Genomic DNA, 22750 nt, shown 5'->3' with positions numbered 1-22750 from the left:
CGGGGCCAAGAAGACGCCCCGCCCCCTCTGGCCCGGCCCCTCCCCGCCGGACGGTTGCATTAATGACTCTCCCGTAGGCGGACGGGCTGCTCGGAGAGGACTGAGTCCCCTGCACGGCACCTCAGGTGCCTGCGGACGTCAGCTGGTCCTTCTGCGGTCATCCCACGCCGAGCTTGGCCAGCACGCACGCCTCGCCTCGCAGGAGCCCGCATAAAAGGCGCGTCCGGCCCAGGCTGGAAGCGGCCGTAGCCTTCGGCTGGACGAGGATGGAGTGACCGGCGCGGTCCTGGCCACGCAGACCCAGCTCGACGCTCCTCGCCTGCTCTCGCAGCGGAGCCGAACCTCGTACGGCCGCTCCAGGAAAGGTGAGGGCCCCGGTCCGACCCCCGCCGCGCTGCTCCCGGGCTTGGAGGGGTAGCGGGTGCCTTAGTCCCGGGAGAGGCCACCGGTCCCCCGCTTCTCCGGCAGAAACTGCACTGAGCTCCTGCCGTCGCCCCTCAGGTCCCCGGGCCTCGGGAGCTGATGGTGCGAGGGCGGCCGGCGTGGGCACGGCTGGCCCTGGCGAGGCAGGGCTTCCCGCCACGCTCCACGAGTTGACCAGCTTCATCTTTACTGCTGGACAGGCGGGATAGCATTCCAGAAGCGCTAACAAGTTCCGAACCGGAGCTGTGCTTCCGAAATCTTTTTCCGCGGTAGCGTAGCCCTTCCGATTAATTTGTCGGCGGAAAGTAAAGCCGGCACCGCGCCCCTCCTCACCCTTCCAAGCAGCCCAGGAACACTCGGGCCCCACCACTCTCCCCAGACGCCGGGAGGCAAAAGCGCCCCAGTCAAAAAGTGCCCAACTCTGAGATCGCCTGGAGCCATGTCGGACGGCCGGGCACGGCGCGCAGGGGGAGCGGGAGGGCCGCGCCTCCCCGGGTTAAACTCGACCGGCGCCCCGGCCTCACCGCGCCTTCCGTCCTTTGCAGGGCGCGCGGCGCCGGAAGCCGCTATGGACAGCGGCGGCCCCGCAGGCAGCCACCTGATCGCCAGCAACGAGCCCGCGCCACCGGTAGCCGCCACCCGAGACTCGAGCCAGGGACGGACCGGACCGGGGCCGGCGGGCCCAGGCGGCGGTGCGCGCTCGGGGGGCGGGAGGCCGGCGGCAGCAAACGCGGCGCGGGAGCGCAGCCGCGTGCAGACTCTGCGGCACGCCTTTCTGGAGCTGCAGCGCACGCTGCCGTCGGTGCCGCCGGACACCAAGCTGTCCAAGCTGGACGTGCTGCTACTGGCCACCACCTACATCGCGCACCTCACTCGCAGCCTGCAGGACGACGCCGACGCACCGGCGGATCCCGGACTGGGCGCTCTGCGCGGGGATGGTTACCTACACCCTGTCAAGGTAGGCGGGCAGGGCGCACTGCGGACCCGAGGCCGGGAGCATGGCACCTTGACCGCGGGGTCTGCCCCCGCCTGGGCAGATACCGCCCAGCTCTCACCCCTCCTTCAGGGTGAGGCGGGGAACAGATCAGGAGAGCGACCTTGGCCCGCGAAGGCACCCGTAGCGAGGTCCACACTGCACAAGGCTGCTCCTTGACGGTTTACAGGTAGAGGGCTTAAACCCGGGCTGGCTTGGGTAGGGGAGTCTCAAGCCCCTTATAGGATGCAACCTACAGGATTCCTTTCCTAGATGAGACGTTTCTTGCGGGTGCCTGGTGGGGTGCTTGGTTGCACGTCCTGATCATTTTTAGTGTCCGAGTTACATTTATGAGCCTTTGAGGGTTTTAAGTTTATATCATTGTTACCATTGTGGTGTTTATCAAATATTTGAAAAGTTTCAGGAATTAAACTGGGTGACGGAAGTATCTGCCCCTAACTAATGCTAGGAAACCAATGTTGAAAATTTTTTGTAAAGCTGGTAAAAACAAAAGGAGACGATTCTGCGTCCCCACACAGTAAATGTTCAGTCCGTTTTAATGAAGGTTAACGATCATGGACTAGACAACCACCAAGAATGTTAGAAAAACTATAATGAGTTTATGTGATTTTCATAATAAGTTAGCATATATGTTGTGTTCTGATTAAATATTCAAATTACATAATGTACAAAATTATCCAAGAGACTTCCTCTTGTATTTTTTCATTACATATAGGTAGAGTGGTCAGGGTTTTTGTTTAATACGGTATATATTATTATGATTCATTACCTATATTGCAGTATTTAGACTCTCATCATCCTTTTCTCCTAGATTTGATTGTTTTCAAATCTTACATTGATCAGGTTTTCTGTTCAAAATGGATCACCTTCCCTATGTTTTCTAAAACTAAATATTCAAATTTTTGATTCCACCATTCTGAAGCATTCTCTCTCTCTCTCTCTCTCTCTCTCTCTCTCTCTCACACACACACACACACACACACACACACACACACACACAAAATTAGGACTTTGCCTTAAGTATATCAATGTTCAATAAATTATTGAATAATCAGTATCAATTGAGGGTAAAGTACATCCTCTAATATTTACTGAACTTAAAATTCTGTGGTAAGGTTTAATAAAATTTACTTTGCACATTTAATCAACATGATGATAGACTCAAACTAGTTCAAATATTAAGTATAAAAATTTGAGATATCATTTATTCATAATTATGGTAGATTATTCCATTCCATTCATGTGTTGTATAACCTCAGCTGGAAAGTTATTCATTATTAATTAAGGGGTTTTGTATTACTATTGATATTAGATGCTACTAATATGTTAATATTAGATTGATATTAGGTACATTAGATTGCTATTCAAATATATCATTAATATTAGATTTCTTTTGACTTGACATTATACTCTAAGGAAGTTTATTTTAACATTAAGTAGGCTTTAATACAAAAGACATCTGTTAAATGCCTCTTTGTGGGAGAGAGAAATCAGATGAGAAATCCAGTTGTTTTTCACCTTAGTTTCTTGCAGTGCTTTTTTGAATGAGTAATGTTAAAACCATAATTTTCATGTAACAATAAGCTTAACAAGAGTTTTTTTGCCCTGACTCCCGTACCAAATGTTTTTGTAGTCATATAACTCTTTAAAGAAAAATTAAATCTCATTTGTCCTCTGAATCAATTATTTTTATTTTAAAAGACAATTCTAGGGATAATGAAAGAAAGCCAAAGATTACCTCTTAAAAATGAAATTGATGATGGTTGAACAAGTGACTAGTCTATTTTAAAATCATTTACTGAGTGCCTGCTTTGTGCAAAGCACTGTTAAGAGAGTGAATGCAATTAAGGGTAAGACTCGATCCCTGCCCTAAATGAGCATATAATAGAGACAAAGACAGAAATATAAATAACAGTATTATAAGAGAGAATGTAGTATGTGCCATAAGAGAGGCTATAACCATATGCAGTGGAGGTGCAGAGGAAAGAGATTTTACATACATAATTGAAACTGCCTGTGACACATTATTTTACAGAGACTACCAAAATGCTTAAAAATTAAGTCTATCATTGATTAATCTAATGCCAAAGAAATAAAGATATTCTGATTATTTGTACTTTTTGGTTTACATAGTTAAAGAGTGTTCCAAAATGACTTTTTCTGCCTTACAACGTAAGGGGGTCTTTACTTTGATCAAAGATCCATTAACAAGTATTTCAAGGCCATAATTTTGAATCATCAGTTCTTATTATCAGTATTGGGGATTTAGCACTGTTAGCATTGCTGGGAATTTACATCATGAGTACCTCAAATGAAACTGGAAGGTTTAAGAGACTGGAATCCCAGGGCATAGCCTAAAACAGCAGTTTTTATCCCTTTGGGATGTGAGCAGTTCTGATCAGCACCAGTGTCTGAAAGGGCAGTGCTTCTCCAAGGGAACAGGGGTATATTTCAGATACTTACATTGAAAGAAAAGCACAGATGGCTTTATTAATTGCATTACCCCTGGAGAATCATTGTTGATAATACAGATAAACAATAATTTCAAAAAATAAATACAAAGTTTTGTTATTTTGGAGTCATTTAACTCCAAAAACCAGGAATATATTTTTAGTCTTCAGTTTCAGGTTCAGTTCTGGTTAATTGTATGAGTTTGCTAGATTGTTCTAAGCTAATGAAACTACATAATTTTAAGTATGACTTATTAGGTAAAGTAGAGGTCAGGATTGTGTTAATCTACACAATGCTAAAACAGACCATTGAGAAGTAAAATGTAAATCAGTCACCTGGCTTTTTTGGCATGAGGCTGACATGCAACCTAAGCAATATTGTATTTATATTTTTATTTCTGACTCTTAAAACTATTTATGTATCTACATTAAATTCATTTGAATAAAATCATTTGAAAACGTTTTGAAAATCCAGGGACACAAAGTTATTAAAAAGGGAAGTTTTATTAAGTCCATGAAAAATCAAGCAAAAATCCACATATACATTTTTAGATTTGCTTCATAAATTACTTACATACTAGCAAGTCTGTAAAAAACAGATGCCTTCACTTGTCTCCACTGTTGGTTGCATGATTTAGAGTGATTCTCAGTACAGTGGAACCCAGGTAGCAGAGAGAACTAACAGGGAGCATTCAGCAGTATTTTTATTTTATTTATACTTAGATGTGTTTAATTCACATTCTCAAATTATTATCTACATTTTCAAATGTAGAATTCTCACATTACATTTGAGGTTTGAGCATGAGATTTTTATGCTCATGAAAATGTGGCAGGAATGTAAAAGATTGAAAAGCACTGGTTTATAATATGCCTAAAATTCTGCACTTGAAATTGATGACCTATGCGCTACACTATTTGCTACATGTGAATATTAGTCTGCTCAGGCTGCAATAACAAAATACCATAGACTAGGTGGATTAAACAACAGAAATTTGTTTTCTCGCAGTTCTGGAGGCTGGAAAGTCCAAGATCAAGGTGCTGGCCAATTCACTTCCTAGTGAGAGCTCTCTTCCTGTCTTGCAGCTGGCCGACATAACTCTTTCTCAAAGAAGGGGAGCTCTCCCCCTTCTTAAAAGGCCACTAACCCTATCATGAGGGACCCACCCTCATGACCTCATCTAACCAAAATTACCTCCCCAAATATCATCACGTTGGGCATTAGAGCGTCAACAAATGAATTTGGGGGAACACAAACATTCAATACATAATACCATGACACTAGATTTTTTAGTATAATGCAGGCCTTAAATCTGATCTAACAATGCCAAATCCAAACATATAAAAAAATCCCAGGCTAGTTTCTAAAACACTTAATGTTACCAACTGGTAGCAGGGATCCCAAGAATAGGATCAACATGATATGCCCAGAAAGTACAAGAATTCACATCTATGATTTAAAAAAACAAAACCTGAAATGGATTTGCAAAAATAAGTAACACAGTGTCAGTCTTATTACTGTATCAAACATAAAATACAAGTTTGTTTATAGGAAGATTATATAGGAATGGATCATTTAAATTCCAAGTAACACAGATGTTATATTTAATCTGTGTTAAAGTGTAGATTCCCAGCAGAATAATCTGAATTTAGGACTCTTAAATTCACTTATCCTATCTGGAGAAATAAAAATCACATGCCTACTTATTATTCCTGTGGCTACATTTTACATCTGGAATCCCAGTTTAGGTGACAGTAACTGTATTTGGAAGTATAAGGAAGGCTTATATTATTCCAGATAAGAACTGACTCTACCTTATACTTCTCCAAAGAGGTCCATTCTGATTTAAGTGGCCTGGAGTGTGACTTGGCCATCAGTATTTTTTAAAGCTCCCATGTGATTCTAATATGCAACTTGTGTTGAAAACCCAGAGCTCTTACGGACTTTGGATTGTTAATAATTGTACCTCTGTTTGAGCACCGTGGATCATCTGCGAGGCATTTAAGAACATTTCATGGTGCTGTGTAACCAGCAGTCTGCCCATGAATGTTTGCTGGTGAAAAGAGCCTGCTGCTCACAGCATCATTTACTCTCTGGAGAGTGTGGGACGCCACTGCTGACCTTTAAGAGTTGCACTCTTTTTGTCTAAGGACTTATCTTTGTATTAAAAAAAAAAAAAGCACTATTTCTCTGATTAGTATTCCAAGGACCTTAGAACTAAAATTATATGACCCTCCTCTCTTAAAAAAAAAGAAAGTCCATCTTAAAATTACTACCTATGTAGTATATTTTTTCATCATTGTGCCTGTTTGGAAATTGATTGTATTGTTTGAGAGGCTGTCCATTTTAAAGGTAAATTTAGAAAAGACACCATCAGAATACAAATGTGATGATTACTGAAAGGTTAGAGCTGTGTGATGCCAGTACAAGCAGTCGTTTAACCTGGATGTTCTAGCTATGTAACACCACACATTCTAATATGTGCAACTTCAAGATATTGCTTTTAGCTAGATAAAATGTTTAGATAGTCGAATTAGTCACTTTTCATTGTAGTCCTTTGACAAATGTAGATGCATAATACTTAACACATATAACTTTTTTTTTTTTAGTATTTTTAAAAATTTTTATTTATTTTTGGCTGCGTTGGGTCTTTGTTGCTGCGCGCGGGTTTTCTCTAGTTGCAGCACTCGGGGGCTACTCTTCGTTGCGGTGCGCGGGCTTCTCATTGTGGTGGCTTCTCTTATTGCGGAGCACGGGCTCTAGGCGTGCAAGCTTCAGTAGTTGTGGCACACGGGCTCAGTAGCGGTGGCTCGCGGTCTCTAGAGCAGACTCAGTAGTTGTGGCGCACGGGCTTAGTTGCTCCGTGGCGTGTTGGATCTTCCTGGACCAGGGATGAACCTGTGTGCCCTGCATTGGCAGGTGGATTCTTAACCACTACACCACCAGGGAAGTCCTACATATAACTTTTAAAAATATTTTTAAAGCCAGGGATCTTGTTTTAGGCTTAATTTTGTTTTAGGTTTAGTTTAACATTAAAACATTGTGGGTAGATATATTTTCCTACATTTAAATATATTCATTCTCCATGATTTTTTGCAGTTCTGGTCCACATGCACACGTATTATTTCATATAATTATAATCAAAGTATGGGTATGTTTTTACTTTTATTATTAGCACTAATAATTTTATTATTAGCATTATTTACTTTTATTATTAACTTTTTTGTGTCATCACTTAGACTTCATAATTATCATCGTTACTAGCTACATGATATTGCATTTGCATTGAGGTATTTGGAATTTTTAATATTACTATTATACACTATATCTGTCACAGATACTAACTTTTGGATTCTTGTTTAAATATTCTTTTTCAGAAATGGCCCATGCGATCAAGATTGTACATTGGTGCTACTGGTCAGTTTCTGAAGCATTCTGTCTCTGGAGAAAAAATAAATCATGACAATATTCCAACAGACTCACAGCCTTAGGCTCTCCCCTGAGGGAGGCTGGTAGAAAGTGATGTCGTTGTTTTTAAATGATATGAAATAGTTCTATATTTATTACATCAGACCTAACAAACATCATTTCTGAAAGTTTACATGTGAATCCATAGTTGGATGTTCAGATTTATCTAATCTAAATAAATGTGGAGTGAAATAATCAGTCTGGTAAATAATGTAATAATAATAATGTAAAACACACAGCTTATCTATTCAGTGTGAGAGAGTCACTACTATATAGTGCAGGAGAAACTAATGGAAAAAAAGAAAGAGACATAGGAAAGCAAAGAATTGTGTATGTATCCAAAGAATACACACATTTTCTGTAGTATATCTGTTACAAACTGAAAAGCTAATATCTATGTATACAATCTTCCTGGTTTAAAAAAAATAAAAGCTGGGTTTGTAAAACACCAGTATTTCACTTTTGTGAAAACCAGTCTGTGCTTAATATTGGTCTAAGAAGCCGTTCCACTTGGAAGGCTTGAGATCATTTATTCAGTTTTAGCTGAATATGTGTGAAAAGACTGTTGAGGTAATATGACAATGCAGCAACTTCTATAACTATTTTTCCCTCTTAGAAAACTTGGAGTATTAGAAATGGTTTGCTTCCTAGGCCAGGGCTTGGCCACCTTCCTAGAGTATTATTAAATATCTTATTATGTTTCCAAATTGTGGAAGGCATTGGGAAACCCTGCAGCCCTGTGTGAACAGCAGACGGGTGTCACTGGGCAGCAGGGCTTGTCACCCTCCCCCCGGTCACTCCATATCCGCCCCACTCTCTTTGAGGTCCCGGACTAGGTAAACAGGTGCAGCTGTAGCCCTGTAGAGAGAGTGGCACATTCAGGCCTGTCAGGGGCCTCCAGCGAACCCCCGTAACCTTCACAGTCACAGCTTCGGCCAAGTCCCTTCTCCCCATGTCAGTTGCTGTTCACAGTCTACCTACCTGGCCCTTATGAAATGGGAGAAATCCTGTCTGACTTGGGAATTCTGGCGCTGATCTGCACCTTGAGGGGGTCTGAGGACACAGAGTGGCCATCCTGTGATACAGGATGCCCTGATTTGGACCTACAAGCAAGGAAAGCCCTCTGCTATGGGCCTCTCCCACTACCCTGCACATGAAGTGCCCAGGGAGCAGCTGTTCTGCCTGACTGAACCAGTGCTTTCAGTTTCGCCAGGAGCCTGGGGATCCTAGCTACGAAGTGGAGACATTTGTCAGGGAACACACTGAATCTCAGAACAACGGTGCAACAGAGACACCTGGAAAAAAAGAAATCATCAGTCTCTTTTGTCATGTCTTTGCTGATTTAGATTCCCTTTTATCTCCCTTTCTTGTTTTCCTCCTCACTCTTTACTAGTCCACTGTCCAGGTGTAAAGTTCATTCATTTCTCGATAACCCACAGTTTTAAAGTTGCTGGGTTTCATCCAAGATTATTAAATAGAAATGTGTATGAATGGACTTGGTTGAATTAAGATAGCAGCAGAACCACCATTTCATTTTCTCCTCCGTTTAACTCCAGCTTTTGGCAGTGAAATGAAGTAAAAGACTATCTGAAGGCAAAAACTATCATTCAGTTGATTCGAGGATGATCATGTTTTGACTCATGTCTTATAGTTAGTTTGTAATTTTTATTATTTTAATGTGAATATACTCCTTGTAATGTGACCAAAGCATGTCTTTAAAAGAAAAGCCATACAATGAAAGCTGTCTACATATTAATATGTAGCAAAAATGTTTGTATATTTAAATATTTGTGAGTATATTTACCTACTCATATACCATTGAAAGGAATAAAAAGTAAAATGAGATGGATTCAGCCATTCACTATCATAAGTTATTGGAATAAAAAGTGCTAAGAATAATCTTTTATCTTAAGGTATGAAATCAGAACTTCTTTAAAGTTACCTGGAACTGAACTGTAAACACTAAATGTGCTAGCAAGAATTTCAGAAAAAAATGGTTTTATCGCTAATAATCTATTTGGTTATAGTTGTTAAAGCATTTAACTGGGGAAAAATTATGACTATTGTTGAATTATCAGACTTTTCTAAATCCTCCTGTTAAATCATTAGTCATTGTCTTAAACAGTATTACTTTTTATTTCTTCTTGTCCAGTTACAAATGTTTTAATGCCAAAGAACTATATTTCTGTCATAGGTTTTCATAACATTTTATTAAATTGCTAAATATGCTAACAGCTTTTGGTAGATTGGGAAATCTGAGGTGAAATTGCATATTTTCACCCAAAGTTTCCAAGGAGCATGCTGCTTTGATTAATGGTGCATGGTCAAGATAAAGGATAAGATAAAATAAAGCACTAATTTGAAAAGTAATTTAGTCTGCTAAATTTATATCTGTCTCTATGGTCATTTAACAAATAATGAAGGTACACTTGAAAATCTTTCTAGAAGATAGATACCTACTTGGTATTAGCTTCTTCAGCATGCTGTCCTTAGTGGAGTATATATAATAGCGTGGGGAGGAGGGTATATTTGGATCACAGTATTATCCCATAATCTGCAAGGGAAGTTCTCACTTAAATTTCTGTCAGTTCATTCACCTCTCTCAGTAACAGTCACAAAAAAAAACATTTACAATTCCTCTATAGTGATAATTTGGGGGAATAAGGAAATACCTTTTTAGAAGCAGAACTAGTTCCAACAGACTTTAAAATATTGTTTCTTTTCCTGGTTGTAAAAATACTTGTAGTGCAGTTTATTGTATGTCAGTTATATATCAGTAAAGCTACATTAAAAAACTCAAAAATAGAACTACCATATGACCCAGCAATCCCACTACTGGGCATATACCCTGAGAAAACCATAATTCAAAAAGAGTCATGTACCACAATGTTCATTGCAGCACTATTTACAATAGCCAGGACATGGAAGTGACCTAAATGTCCATCAATAGTTGAATGGATAAAGAAAATGTGGCACATATATACAATGGAATATTACTCAGCCATAAAAAGGAACGAAATTGAGTCATTTGTAGTGAGGTGGATGGACCTAGAATCTGTCATACAGAGTGAAGTAAGTCAGAAAAAGAAAAACAAATACCGTATGCTAATGCATATATATGGGATTTTAAAAAGCAGTACTGATGAACCTAGTGGCAGGGCAGGAACAGAGACGCAGACGTAGAGACCGGACTTGAGGGCACGGGTGGAGGGGACGGGGAAGCTGGGATGAAGTTAGAGAGTGGCATGGACGTGTACACACCACCAAATGTAAAATGGATGGCTAGTGGGAAGCAGCTGCATAGCACAGGGAGATCAGCTGGGTGCTTTGTGACCACCTAGAGGGGTGGGATAGGGAGGGTGGGAGGGAGATGCAAGAGGGTGGGGATATGGGGGTATATGTGTACATATGGCTGATTCACTTTGTTATACAACAGAAACTAACACAACATTGTGAAGCATTTATACTCCAATAAAGATGTGAAATAAATAAATAAAAATGGAAAAAAGAAAGTATATACGTACCTGTTTTAAAAAACAAACTTGGGCTTCCCTGGTTGTGCAGTGGTCGAGGGTCCGCCTACCGATGCACGGGACACGGGTTTGTGCCCCGGTCTGGGAAGATCCCACATGCCGCGGAGCGGATGGGCCCGTGAGCCATGGCCGCTGAGCCTGCGCGTCCGGAGCCTGTGCTCCGCAACGGGAGAGGCCACAGCAGTGAGAGGCCCGCGTACCGCAAAAGAAAAAAAAAAAAAAAACAATAACAAAAAGAAATGAAGTGGAAAGTAAAAGTCCCACAGTGGAGGTGGGTGTTTGGGATAGAACAAAGGTGAGGATATCTGTTTCGCATGTTACTTGGTGATAAAAAAAATACTGCTTTTACATTTTGATAACGGTTTTTTGACCCAACTACTTCAATCTGCAGAGTTACAGATATCCTAAACAGTAATTTTCTTATCTATTCATGGAGATTTTATTTAAACTTAGAAGAAGCTGTACGAAATACATAAATAAATAAATGCTGATTGTCCTCACTGAAATACACAGTATTTTAGTTGAAATTGCTTTTTAGGCTAAATTATTCAGTAATTTATCCTTCTTTCAAAAGACCTCATTTTATATTCACAAAAGCAACTAACCAGTTATTATCAGAGAGAAATTATGCAAGCTCTAGTAAGATCTCTTTTTTGGTTTGGTTTGTTTGTTCGTTTAGGGGGGAGGGGGAGAGGTATAGAGTTAATTCTATATATATTTTCCAGCAGTATTTAATCTTCTTCTTTAGTCCTCGGCGTGTCAATAGTGCCATTCTGAGGAAATAATCCAATACAGACAAAACATCTCCACCGTGGCCAACATAATTCCCTTAGAAATCAACACATGAACCGTATTTGGCATCTTTTAAGACAAATTGCTTCCTGGCTTTATATAAAATTGTATTCTTAGCTGGCAGGGAGAAGAAATGATAAGTCAAACAGATTGCTTCTGATCCAAATTCATGTATTAGATACCTTATTTTGAGAGAGGGTTTAATCTAAATGCTCTTTCCCAACTCTGTATAGTTCATTGCAAATTATATCAATCATGTAATTTATTTGAAAACCTATGAACTTCAACTCTTCCAGCATTGGCAGATTCTGTCTTAATCTGATGACAAACTCTTTTTTTTAAAAAAAATCATTGATGCATGATGTGATATCTACAGTTTCCCAGATGACTTACCACTAGTAGTGTACTGTTGCTGTCTTTCTCCATGGTACACACTTTTGATTTTTTAGTTTTGTTTTTCTTGTTATTGTAACCAAAAATATACAAAAGCTAAGATTCCAAATGTTTGAAAGGAGCACTAGGGGAATAGTATAAAATTGTATATCTCAAAGAAAATTAATATGTAATTTTATTTTGTTACATACTGGTGGCTCGTGGTCTTATACATGACTATTTTACTGAAAAAAATAAATGCCCCTTAAATCCTATAGATTTGCTTCCTATAAACTTTGAGTACAGCACAGATGGTACTGCAGCACAGTTGGGAATGAGGGACATTAAATATTCTTGCCCGACTGCATAAACCCGGGAAAGGCTTCCCTCCCTATGTTTACACAAGTCTTAGTTTCAACTCATAAGAGAAACCAGCTCAGTGAAATATACCTCAATCACTCAAACTCTTTCATTATAAATTATACCATAGCATTTAGCTGTCAGAAGCTTTTAAATTATAAACTGAAGAATAATCTTAACTATTAGGCTTAAAGATTATGTCAATAGTCATTTCCTGTGCACATGAATGTTCCTGAAGAAACACGCATTCCTGCCCTCTCAGGACCAAGAACTATGTCCGTGGGGAGGTCTGGGGATGGGCTTAAATCACTTGTCTCTGTTTTTATGGCCATTGAAAACTGGGGGCCATTTAAAACAATGTGAGGTCTAAATAAGAACTGATTTTAAACCTTATTTTCAAATAAGTTCTGAAATCACTCAATTAAAAAACTTTAAATGTGTGCTATTATAAGGCATCTTAATACTTTACATAGATGGGTATATCATGTGGGTCAAATTTTTAAAATTAAGTTATATAATTTTTAAAGGCCCATGCAAGACTGTCTCTATTCTGTGTGTAGCACATCTGCACCTCCTGCTGACTGTAAGCCCCTAGACCAGAGTCCTCTTGAAATGTGGGCAATAAACAAGAGAAAAAAAGTGGGGTGCAATGGCAGAGACAGGAGAGCCAAGGGACGGAAGAAAGGTAGGAAGCAGGAAGCTATTTCCATATCCTCCTTTCAGAAAGAGGAGGCCTGTTCCACCCGTGTCCCATCAGGCTACAAGTGTGATGTTCTGGGACATACAGGAGAGACTGCCTTGGAAAAGAGACCTGACTTCAGGCCAAGGCCAATCACTCACTGTAATAAGCACTAGTGTTTGCCCTCAATAAACTTCCCTTGCCTTATCTCTTTCTTCCCCTAGGCTCACAAAGTTGATGTGAAATAATAGCTAAGAAAATACATGTCAGCAGCTCAAAGCAAGACAGGTTTGTCTTCTCTGGCTGGGTAGATGTTAGAAGAAGGTTAAAGATGGCAAGGTGAAACATGACACAAAAACACAAGAAGCCATAAAGGAAAAGCTGGGTAATTTTGACTATAATAAAATAAATTCATAAAACAAAAGAAAAAAACGTAAACAAGGTGAAAAGACAAAAACAAACAATAAAAAAACCTGGAGAAAAAGTCACAACAGATGATAGTCACAGTAGTAATTTCCTTTATATAAAAGCAGCTCTCAGAATTTAAAAAGACCAGCAACTCAGTAGAAAATTCCACAAATGATATGAGTAAGTGGTTCATAAAAAGAAATCAAACAGCTAATATCTTTATGAAAAGACATACAACTCACCTATGATAAGAAATATAAATTTAAAAAGCAATGAAATAACATATTTCACCTATCAGAATGATACAAACTGTCCAGTTATAAATAAGTCCTGGGGATGTAATAGAGAGCATGGTAAATATAGTTAACAAGACTGTACTGTGTATTTGAAAGTTGCTAAGAGAGTAGATCTTAAAAGTTCTCATCGCAAGAAACAATATATAACTATGTGAGGTGATGGATGTTAACTAAACTTGTAGGAATCATCTTGATATACATCAAATCATTATGTTGTACCCCTTAAACTTATACAGTGTTATATGCCAATTATATCTCAATAAAACTGGGGGGTAAATGGGTAAGTGATGATGACTAATTTTTCTGGCATACTAGAGTTAACTTGTTTTAACCATAATGCTTGAGCATGTATGTTTTTATTAATGAAAATTAATCTTCGTAATTTTTATCCTCCTGCCTTTTTTTCCCTTTAATATTAAATGGAGAAATGTGAAATAAAAGAATGACACAAAGGTAAAATACCCAGTTTTGGTGAGGGTGGGGAAATGAGGATTATAGCACTGTTGGAGTATACGAGCTTTTTAAATACAATTTTGCAGTATCTCTCAATATTTTATGTGTACACGTTCTGACTTAGCAATTCCACATTGAAGAATTTCACTAATAATATACGTACATTCACAAAAGTCTGTGAGAATAATTATTGCAGGTATTCATCACCTTTCACCCACACTCTGTAAACTTAGAAGTTTTCCCTGCCTTCTGTATTGTCTGCACCCAAGTAACCTATCAAAAATGCAAACCTGAAGATGTAATGTATTTACTTGTGCAAAACCATTCAGTGGTTCCCCATCATGTAAGAGCAGGTTTAAACCCTTAACTTGGCTTATGAAACCTCTACCTATATCACTGCTCACTGTTCTCCACCACTGCCTATTTTATACTTTAAGTTGTAGTAAACACACACACACACACACACACACACACACACACACACAGAGCTATTTCATGCTTCAGTGCTTTTGTTCATCAATCATCAGTTGGTCCACAAATATTTTCTTAATACTATGGCAGGCATTGTTCATTGCTTACTATATCAGTTAGGAATTGCATTCAGCTGCTAACAAGAAAGACCAAACCATACTGGCTTAAATAAATTAGGACTTTATTCTCTTATGTTAAAAAAATCCACAAGTAGGCAGTCCAGGGCTGGTAAGATGGCTTCGTAAAGATATCAGGGGCCAAGGCTTCTACTTATTTCTCTTTTGCCAGAAGTGGGTCACAAGGTCACCCTCAGTTATAAGGAAGGAATATCAGTCTGGGTTTGGTGGCGGTATCTGCTCTAGCTAGTTTAAAAGGAAAGGGGTGTCTTATAAGGTATTAGTGACTTACAGAATCATTGGGATGAAACAAACTCGGGCTGGATTTACAGGAACAATTTCCTAAGTCATTCCATGCAACTGGGCTGCCAAAGCAGTTAATCTTCTGCCGTGACCTGGACTCTGCCAGCCCAGTGGAAGCTGCCCCTGCAGTGACTGACTCCAGAAACATGCGGGCTTTGCTGCATAAATGCCAGCACAACGGATGCCTTGCAGCCTGCTTTTCTCCTCTCATAACTCAAGTTAGAATTCAGGTTTTGCACAGATGCATTTGATTGGCAGGACCAAATTCACATCCATAATCCAAGCTGCAAAAGAGTTTTGGAATACTATATAATACTTAGCTTTTCATCCTCTGAAGTACAGAAACATAGATAAAAGGAGGCTGGAGTAAGTACTGAGTGAGCCAGTTCTCAGCATCTACCACAGGAGGCAGGGGAAGCAGGCAAACATTGAAATAATAGGCTGAGCCCAAGGACTGGGCACGTAACACAAACAAAATCAGGGTTCCATTATCAGGGAAGAAGGCTGGCAATGGCTACGGGACGGCAATAAGGGTACCTGACACAGTCTTAAGAAATCAAGGAAGGCTTCCTGAGAAGGCAAAGAGGGACAAGAAGAGCAGTCTAGGCAAAGGAAAAACCAGGTGAGAAGAACATGCTGCTTTGAAAGAAAGTGCCTGGGGAAGAAGGATGGATACTTCACATATATTATCTCATTTAATCCTCACAACAATCCTAGGAATCAGTTATATTATTCCCAATTTTCAAATCAAGGAGGACCTTGAAAGGTACATTAAAGTATCTGGATTTAAGGGTAGCCAGAAATCTTGCATAGAAATGCAGAGGTATTGGGTACCAAGGAGCTATTCCTAAGCAGAGAGAAGAGTACAGAGTTCCAAACAACATAAAACACCGTAACTATAACTAAAAAATAAAACCAAACTGAGAAAAGTTATTTGCAATGCATATAACTGTTAATTGACAAAAGATTAGTATCCAGAATATAGAAAGAAATCCCATAAATCAATGTTTTAAATTAGATACTTCAATAAAAAATCGGGCAAAGCTCTGAAGGCTATGATTTACAGAAGAGAAAACCCAAATCATTAAAAATGTGAAAAAAAATTTAAGAGAAAAGCAAAACATTCATAAAGTTATCTTTTCAACCTTATAGCAAATGCAAATTAAAATAACAGTAAATACTATTTGATATTTATCATATTGACAAAAATGTTAAATTCTGAAAAGAGCAAGTTTTGACAAGGAAGTAGAGCAACTACTTGGAAAGCAATTGACTATATTATGTATGAAGATGCATGTATCCTTCAACCCAGAAATTCAGCTTCTAGGGACAACGGTGTGCTGGGAAAGCTAATTGTTAATTATTCAAGCATTCAGGTATCTTGTGAACCAGTTGTTAGTAGCTTGAAATTGGCAAAATGTATTAATAGCGTGGATATCTGCAAATGCTACAAATCAGGGTTTTGTTTTAGAGGGTTTGGGGTTTTGTTTGTTTGTTGTTGTTGTTGTTTTTTTTGGAGATCCTGTTTACCAAAATACCACCGGGCATAGAGAAATTCATGCATAAATACAAGGAGACATCGTAGAAAAAACATTCAGAATCTACGCTGTATTTAAGTTTAACGGGGTGTTAATTTCAGGACATAATTTGTATTAGATCATCACTGAAGTAAAATAACATCATACTTTAACCTTAGTTTGAATTTTTCAATTACTTCCACATTCTCAACTCTCTATGTAATCATTCTTAAATAATTTTTTTTGAACAGTAATAAAAGTGTATTATTTCACATAACAAGAAGCTGGAGTGGCTCCCCGGCTGCTTAACTTGGTGACTATTCGATGTCTTTAAGTTGCTTGGTTCCTTTCCTTCCCACTTTGCCATCAACAGAAGCTCCCCTCATTTAACAAGAGGGCTGCAGCGATGCCAGAAATTCTTTCACCGTTGATCGATGATGATCATATCTAGGGGAAGAAGAGCTGTTTCTTCCCACATGTGCCTTTTCATCAAAGAAGAAAACTCACTGAAGTTCCCTAGCAGACTTCCCCTCAGGTCCCTTTGGTCAGCTTGAATAATTTTAATAACATTCCATTACATTCAGAATTTGTCATAGGATTTAAGTAGTTGTTTGCAAGGCTTACTTGTAACATAAAAGTTAAATTTTTAAACAGAAAAGGAAAACCCTAGGGTCTCACATTGACAATTAAAGCCACTCATTATTTTAGATCCGGGCAGAAATCATAAGTAATTTAGGTAATTTTCACCGAAATTATCTCAGTAAAGTTCATGTACTTCAAGTGTTTAAGAATCAACTTTCATTCAGATCAGTGCCCTATATTCTGACAACTTAATGTATTTTTCACAGATTTAGAACTTTAACCTTGACGAGAGGTATAAATGCTATGATTATCTTAATGTCAATATTATGTTTAAAAATAATCTTGCCTGAGGTAGAAGGATCATATATATGAAAGTCATGCATTTATGACTAGGGTCATTTACATTTCTCTTGCTTAACTCTATTTTGACATGCTTACCATTGAGCAAGGGAAAGCACAAGCATATGGTTATTATAGCCAACTTCCTTCCAGTTCCAACCTCATTTTTTGCTGCAAACATCTAGGGGAACCAGGAGGTTCTCCAAGTCATTCACTAATATGAAAAAGACTGAAGGCCAAATGTATTAATTTACTAATGAGATTTACATGTGTAAGTGCAGACTATAGATTCTGACAGGTTATAAGGAAATAATATCCTATATGCCCTGAATCCACACGTATGTCTATCTAAGAAATGTAAACTTTCTAAGATAATCCAAGTTATACTATCAAAAAATAGCTATTTTTTTAAAAGTTACTTTTGATAGGGACTTCCCTGGCAGTCCAGTGGTTAAGATTCTGTGCTTCCACTGCAGGGGGCACGGGTTCAATCCCTGGTCAGGGAACTAAGATCCTGCATGCTGCATGGCGTGGCCAAAAAAAAAAAGTTACTTTTGATAAACCACTATATCATATTTAAACCATGACACTTTTCCCTTGAAGTGGTTTTAGATGTATTTGCAACTGGCAGCGTTAACTCACTTCAGCAACTTGGAGACCAGCAACCCCCAAGGATGTGCTCCTTGCTGGAGAATACCAAACACTTGTTATGATACCAGTCAGGGAATGATGGCTGAAGGGGCAAATCTTAGAAATGATATATTTTTGCAGTCAGAAAAGAAAATGCACTACTTTAATAATTTTTCAACTTGATTTAATTTAATTATAAAATTGCATACACGTAAAAATCCAAACAGTAGAGAATGGTATACAATAAAAAATTAAAATATCACTTTCCCCACAAGCCCCAAGTTTCACTCCCTAGAGGCATGCACTGTAAAGTTTCTTCTGTTACCTCTCAAAAATATTTTATGTATAGTCATATAAATGCATGTTCTTTTTATTTAACCAAAAATGGGATTTTACTAAATACCTTCTGCATCTAGCTTTTAAAATTTAATATATCTTGAAAAAATTTCCAAATCAGCACATATTCATTTATTTATGCATTCAAGGGATATTTATTAAGTATTAGGTACTAGGAATAAAAAGGTAAGCAAAACAGATTAAGGTCTTTCCTCTCACAGAATGTATATTCCAGTGAGGGCAGCAATGGTATATGTTTTTTTTTAGAGTATCATTACAGATTATGAAGGAAACAAAAAGGGGGATGTTTTATAGTAGACCCACTTTAGATAGGTGGGGCAAGTGTGGCCTCACTGGGAAACTGACATAGAAGCTGAGATCAAAGAAAATAATTAGTCACTCAAAAAACTGGGACAAGAGAATTCTAGGCAGGCGCAAAGGCCTTGAGATGTGAAAATTGTTCGGCATGTTCCAAAAACTAAGCGTAGGCCAAGGTGACTGGTGTGTAACAAGAGAGGGGAAGCAAGAGATGTGGTAAACCATGTGAAAGGTGTGGATCTTTTTTCTCTTTTTAAAATATTTTGTATTTAATTTTATTGTGGTAAAGTATACATAACATAAATTTATCATTTTAACAATTTTTAAGTGTACAATACAGTGGCATTAAGTATATTCACAATTCAGTCACAAACCATCACCACTATACATTTCCAGAACTTTTTCATCATTCCAAACAGAAATTCTGTACCCATTAAACAGCAACTCCCATCCACTCTTCACCCCAGCCTCTGGTAACTCCTGTTTCACTTTCAATCTCTTTGAATTTGCCTATTCTAAGTACCTCATATAAGTGTAATCATACAATATTTGTCTTTTTTTGTCTGGCTTATTTCACTTAGTATAATGTCTTCAAGGTTCATCCATCTTATAGCATATATCAGAGTTTCCTTCCTTTTTAAGGCTGAATAATACTCCATTATATGTATGTACCACATTTTGTTTATCCATTCATCCACTGATGGCATTTGGGTTGTTTCTACCTTTCGGCAATTGTGAATAACGCTGCTATGAATGCTGTTGTACAAGTATTTGAGTCTCTGCTTTCTATTTTTTAGGTCTATACCCTGAAGTGGAATTGCTGGATCACAGGGTAATTTTATGTTTAACATTTAGAGGAACCACCATACTGTTTTCCACAGTGGTTGCACCACTTTACATTCTCACCAGCAATGGTGCATGGGTTCCAATTTCTCCACGTCCTTGCTAATACTTGTTATTTTGCTATTGTTTTTCAAATAATAGTCCTCCTAATGGGTGTGAAGTGGTATCTCACTTTTTGAGATTAGTTTTGATTTACATTTTCTTAATGGTTCGTTACATGGAGCATCCGTTTCATGTGCTTATTGGCCATTGGTATATCTTCTTTGGAGAAATGTCTCTTCATGTCCTTTGTCCATTTTTGAGCTGGGTTAAATTTGTTGTTGTTGAGTTGTAGGAGTTCTTCATATATTCTGGATATTAATCCCTTATCAGATATATGCTTTGCAAATATTTTTTTCCATTCTGTGAATTGTCTTTGACAATCTCTTGATAGTGTCTTTTGATGCACAAAAATTTTTAATCTTGGTGAAGTCCAATTTATGTTTTTCTTTTGTGGCCTGTGCTTTTGTGTCATTTCCAAGAAATTATTGACAAATCAGTAATAGTGGCTGCCACACCTGCCCACCCAGCAAAGGCCTGGTGAAGGTGGCTGCCCATGTTGAAATTAGGTAGTGGAAGTAATATCCTTCCAGGAGTCTGTGATGGCAGGCTGAGGCCCAAGTCACTACTTAACGGAAGAAACAGTGCCCACTTGGGGCCCCAAACAAAGAATTTTCCCCCCTATTCTTGGCCTTCTTGGATATGACATCCTACCTTCACTCCATCCCTTGTGTATTAAGTAAACATTGGCCATGTCCTGCTTGGCTGGCATGATGGTAAGGCCCATCTGCTTTTCTTTGAGGTCTGGTTCACTCACAACTTGATCACCTAATCACATATGTTCTTCCTTTCTAAACTTCCATAATTATTTTTCTAAAATGAAAACTCTAATCATGTGCTTTTAATAATTTTTTAAGGCTAAAACTTACACCATGACCCATCATATGCTTCACAATCAGGCCCTGCACACTGTGTCACACTCCAGCCCCACGAAGGGGTTCAGAGGAAAGTTCAGTGCTAATGATATCGGTGGCCTTTTTCAAACAAAGAATTTTAAGCCCCTGTAAATGTTAGCAACCCGGGCTCTTGGACTCTTTAATCAATAGATATTGATAAGGGTCCAAATGAGAATTTCAGGCAAGGCTTTTTTGGGGCTTGTGCTGCAGCACGAGGGAGCAAAAGAAGTACAGGTGTCCTTGTTCGCTCCCAGAGAGGAGCTGCTTGGGAGCTTAAATGGGATAACAACCAGGGCGGGTCTGTGGGTTGGTCAGGAGGCATGGCTTAGGTGGTCTGCCCACCCCCTTGGTGGTGCCCTGTGCAGGGATCATGCTTTTTGCTCCCAGCACCTCAGAAGTGGCAGTTGGTTTGTGGCCAATTTGTATCTTATTACTCATAATTGCCCCAACTGCACACGTATGCAGTTATTTTTAGTCCCTTATAGTTTCTTTCAGGTGGAAGCACTGGGTTAAAGGGTCCCAGGTCCCAGCCTATCACATAAAGATGAATTCTTTGATAAAGTGAGTATAATCACAATTTGTTTTGCTAGGTTTAGATTTTCACACCATGTTTCTTTGAGGCAAATATATTCTGCCCTGGATTTTGTATCAATTTCTTGGATTTTGTTAACCAAGAATTCCAAGAACAGAGACCTGGTTGAAATAAAGAGGCGTTTATTTGGGGTGTGTTAGGACTGCAGCCCGGGAGATACAGCTCCAGGGAGCACTTGAACTGTGTTCTGCCATACTACAAAATGGGGGAAGCTCATAAAGGCAGAAAACCATAAGATTACATAAATTGTTTGTCAAGAATTAGGATTGGAGCTGGCAAGAAGTAAGGGTGCTTGCTAAACATGGATTGTTTGGGCGTTGAAATGACTACATAGCTGCCATAGGTAGCAGGTAACCTTTGAGACTACAAGGTTGCAGCTAGCAGCTGCTAGCACATACTGTTTTGAAAACAGCTGGTGGTGTCCTGAGTTTGACACAGTGCAGAAAATTGAAGTTCTCAGTGATGCAGGAACATGTCTGAAACCACACCCAACACTGTCCACCCAGCTCAATTTTGAATGCCTGAAACCATAGTTACTCCATTTTGATTTTTAAATGACTTAAAATATGTCAACAACTTCCAGTTTATACAGGAGGGATGATGTGTCTTTTACGGATTCAACTGTTTAATTATATGCTTTCATATGTATTCTTTCTGGAAACAAGATCATCAGCCTGTCTCTCCTCTAGCACTAAGCCTAATGCTATGCAGCCAGGACTCAAGATACAGTGATTGCGAGAAACAAGCGTAATAAAACACAAAATCAACAGCAAATTATAACATGTTCATAAAAACAAGGCAAGTGACTGCTTTATGAATGCTTTTTCTTAACGCTCTACTATTACTATCAATCAAATTAGTAACAATATCTATTGTTATAATATAGAGGAAATGTAACAGCTCCTTTTTTTTTCTGGTAACTAGTTCTTCTGTGTGTGTTAAGGGGTCGATTCCAGATGCCCTTACTCTAAATTGGGATGTCCAATACCACCACTTTTTAAAGTACTGAACTACCCAAGAAAGTAGAAGACCAAGCAAATGTAACTAGGAATGGGAGACCCTTTCTTTTTAGAGCATTTTCTGCTTGCTTGGATCCATTACAAACTAGTAGACTAATCACTTACATACTCAAGGGGAGAGCTCACAGCGAGGTCCTCAGGAGCCCCGAAAGCCTCTATGGAAATTCACAAAGCGCCTCCTCTGCGGGCCACGTAAACTTGCGGCGCTGCCGGAGTGCTCCGGATGCGGGGGCGGGGCCAGAGCAGGAAGGGGCGGGGCCAGAGCCGGAGCGCCGAGCGCCCCTCCCGGCCGCGGTGCTTTCTTTTCTGCCGGGCCGCGGGAGAAGGAAGGCGCCTCGGGAACCGTCGGCCTAGCGGGCGGGGCGGCAGCGCCTGCGGGCCTGTCGCCGGGCTCTTTGAGGGGGCTGGGGGGAGTACCAGTCTGACAAGTACCAGTCCCTGCGGTGTTAGATCCTCGTCTTTT

General features: G+C 39.4%; 1 protein-coding gene across 4 annotated transcripts; it reads left to right on the top strand.

The window, feature by feature from the left end:
* The first annotated feature begins 81 nt into the window (after positions 1–81).
* On the top strand, positions 82–9703 carry TCF24 (transcription factor 24). 4 transcript variants are annotated; one of them, XM_060127853.1, is made up of 5 exons: positions 82–365; positions 969–1381; positions 4874–4924; positions 7243–7282; positions 8739–9703. In XM_060127853.1, exons 2-5 carry the CDS (start codon positions 992–994, stop codon positions 8840–8842), a joined length of 585 nt encoding a protein of 194 aa, XP_059983836.1. In that variant the 5' UTR covers positions 82–365; positions 969–991; the 3' UTR covers positions 8843–9703. The 4 variants fall into 4 exon arrangements, with proteins under 4 accessions (XP_059983836.1, XP_059983838.1, XP_059983837.1 ...); XM_060127855.1 differs by lacking the exon at positions 4874–4924; XM_060127854.1 differs by lacking the exon at positions 8739–9703 and having other exon boundaries at positions 7243–7528.
* Positions 9704–22750: the final 13047 nt, after the last annotated feature.

The sequence above is a fragment of the Lagenorhynchus albirostris genome, chromosome 17, assembly GCF_949774975.1.
Source record: "Lagenorhynchus albirostris chromosome 17, mLagAlb1.1, whole genome shotgun sequence".
Lineage (NCBI taxonomy): Eukaryota > Metazoa > Chordata > Mammalia > Artiodactyla > Delphinidae > Lagenorhynchus > Lagenorhynchus albirostris.
This window is presented reverse-complemented; position numbering and strand designations above follow the sequence as displayed.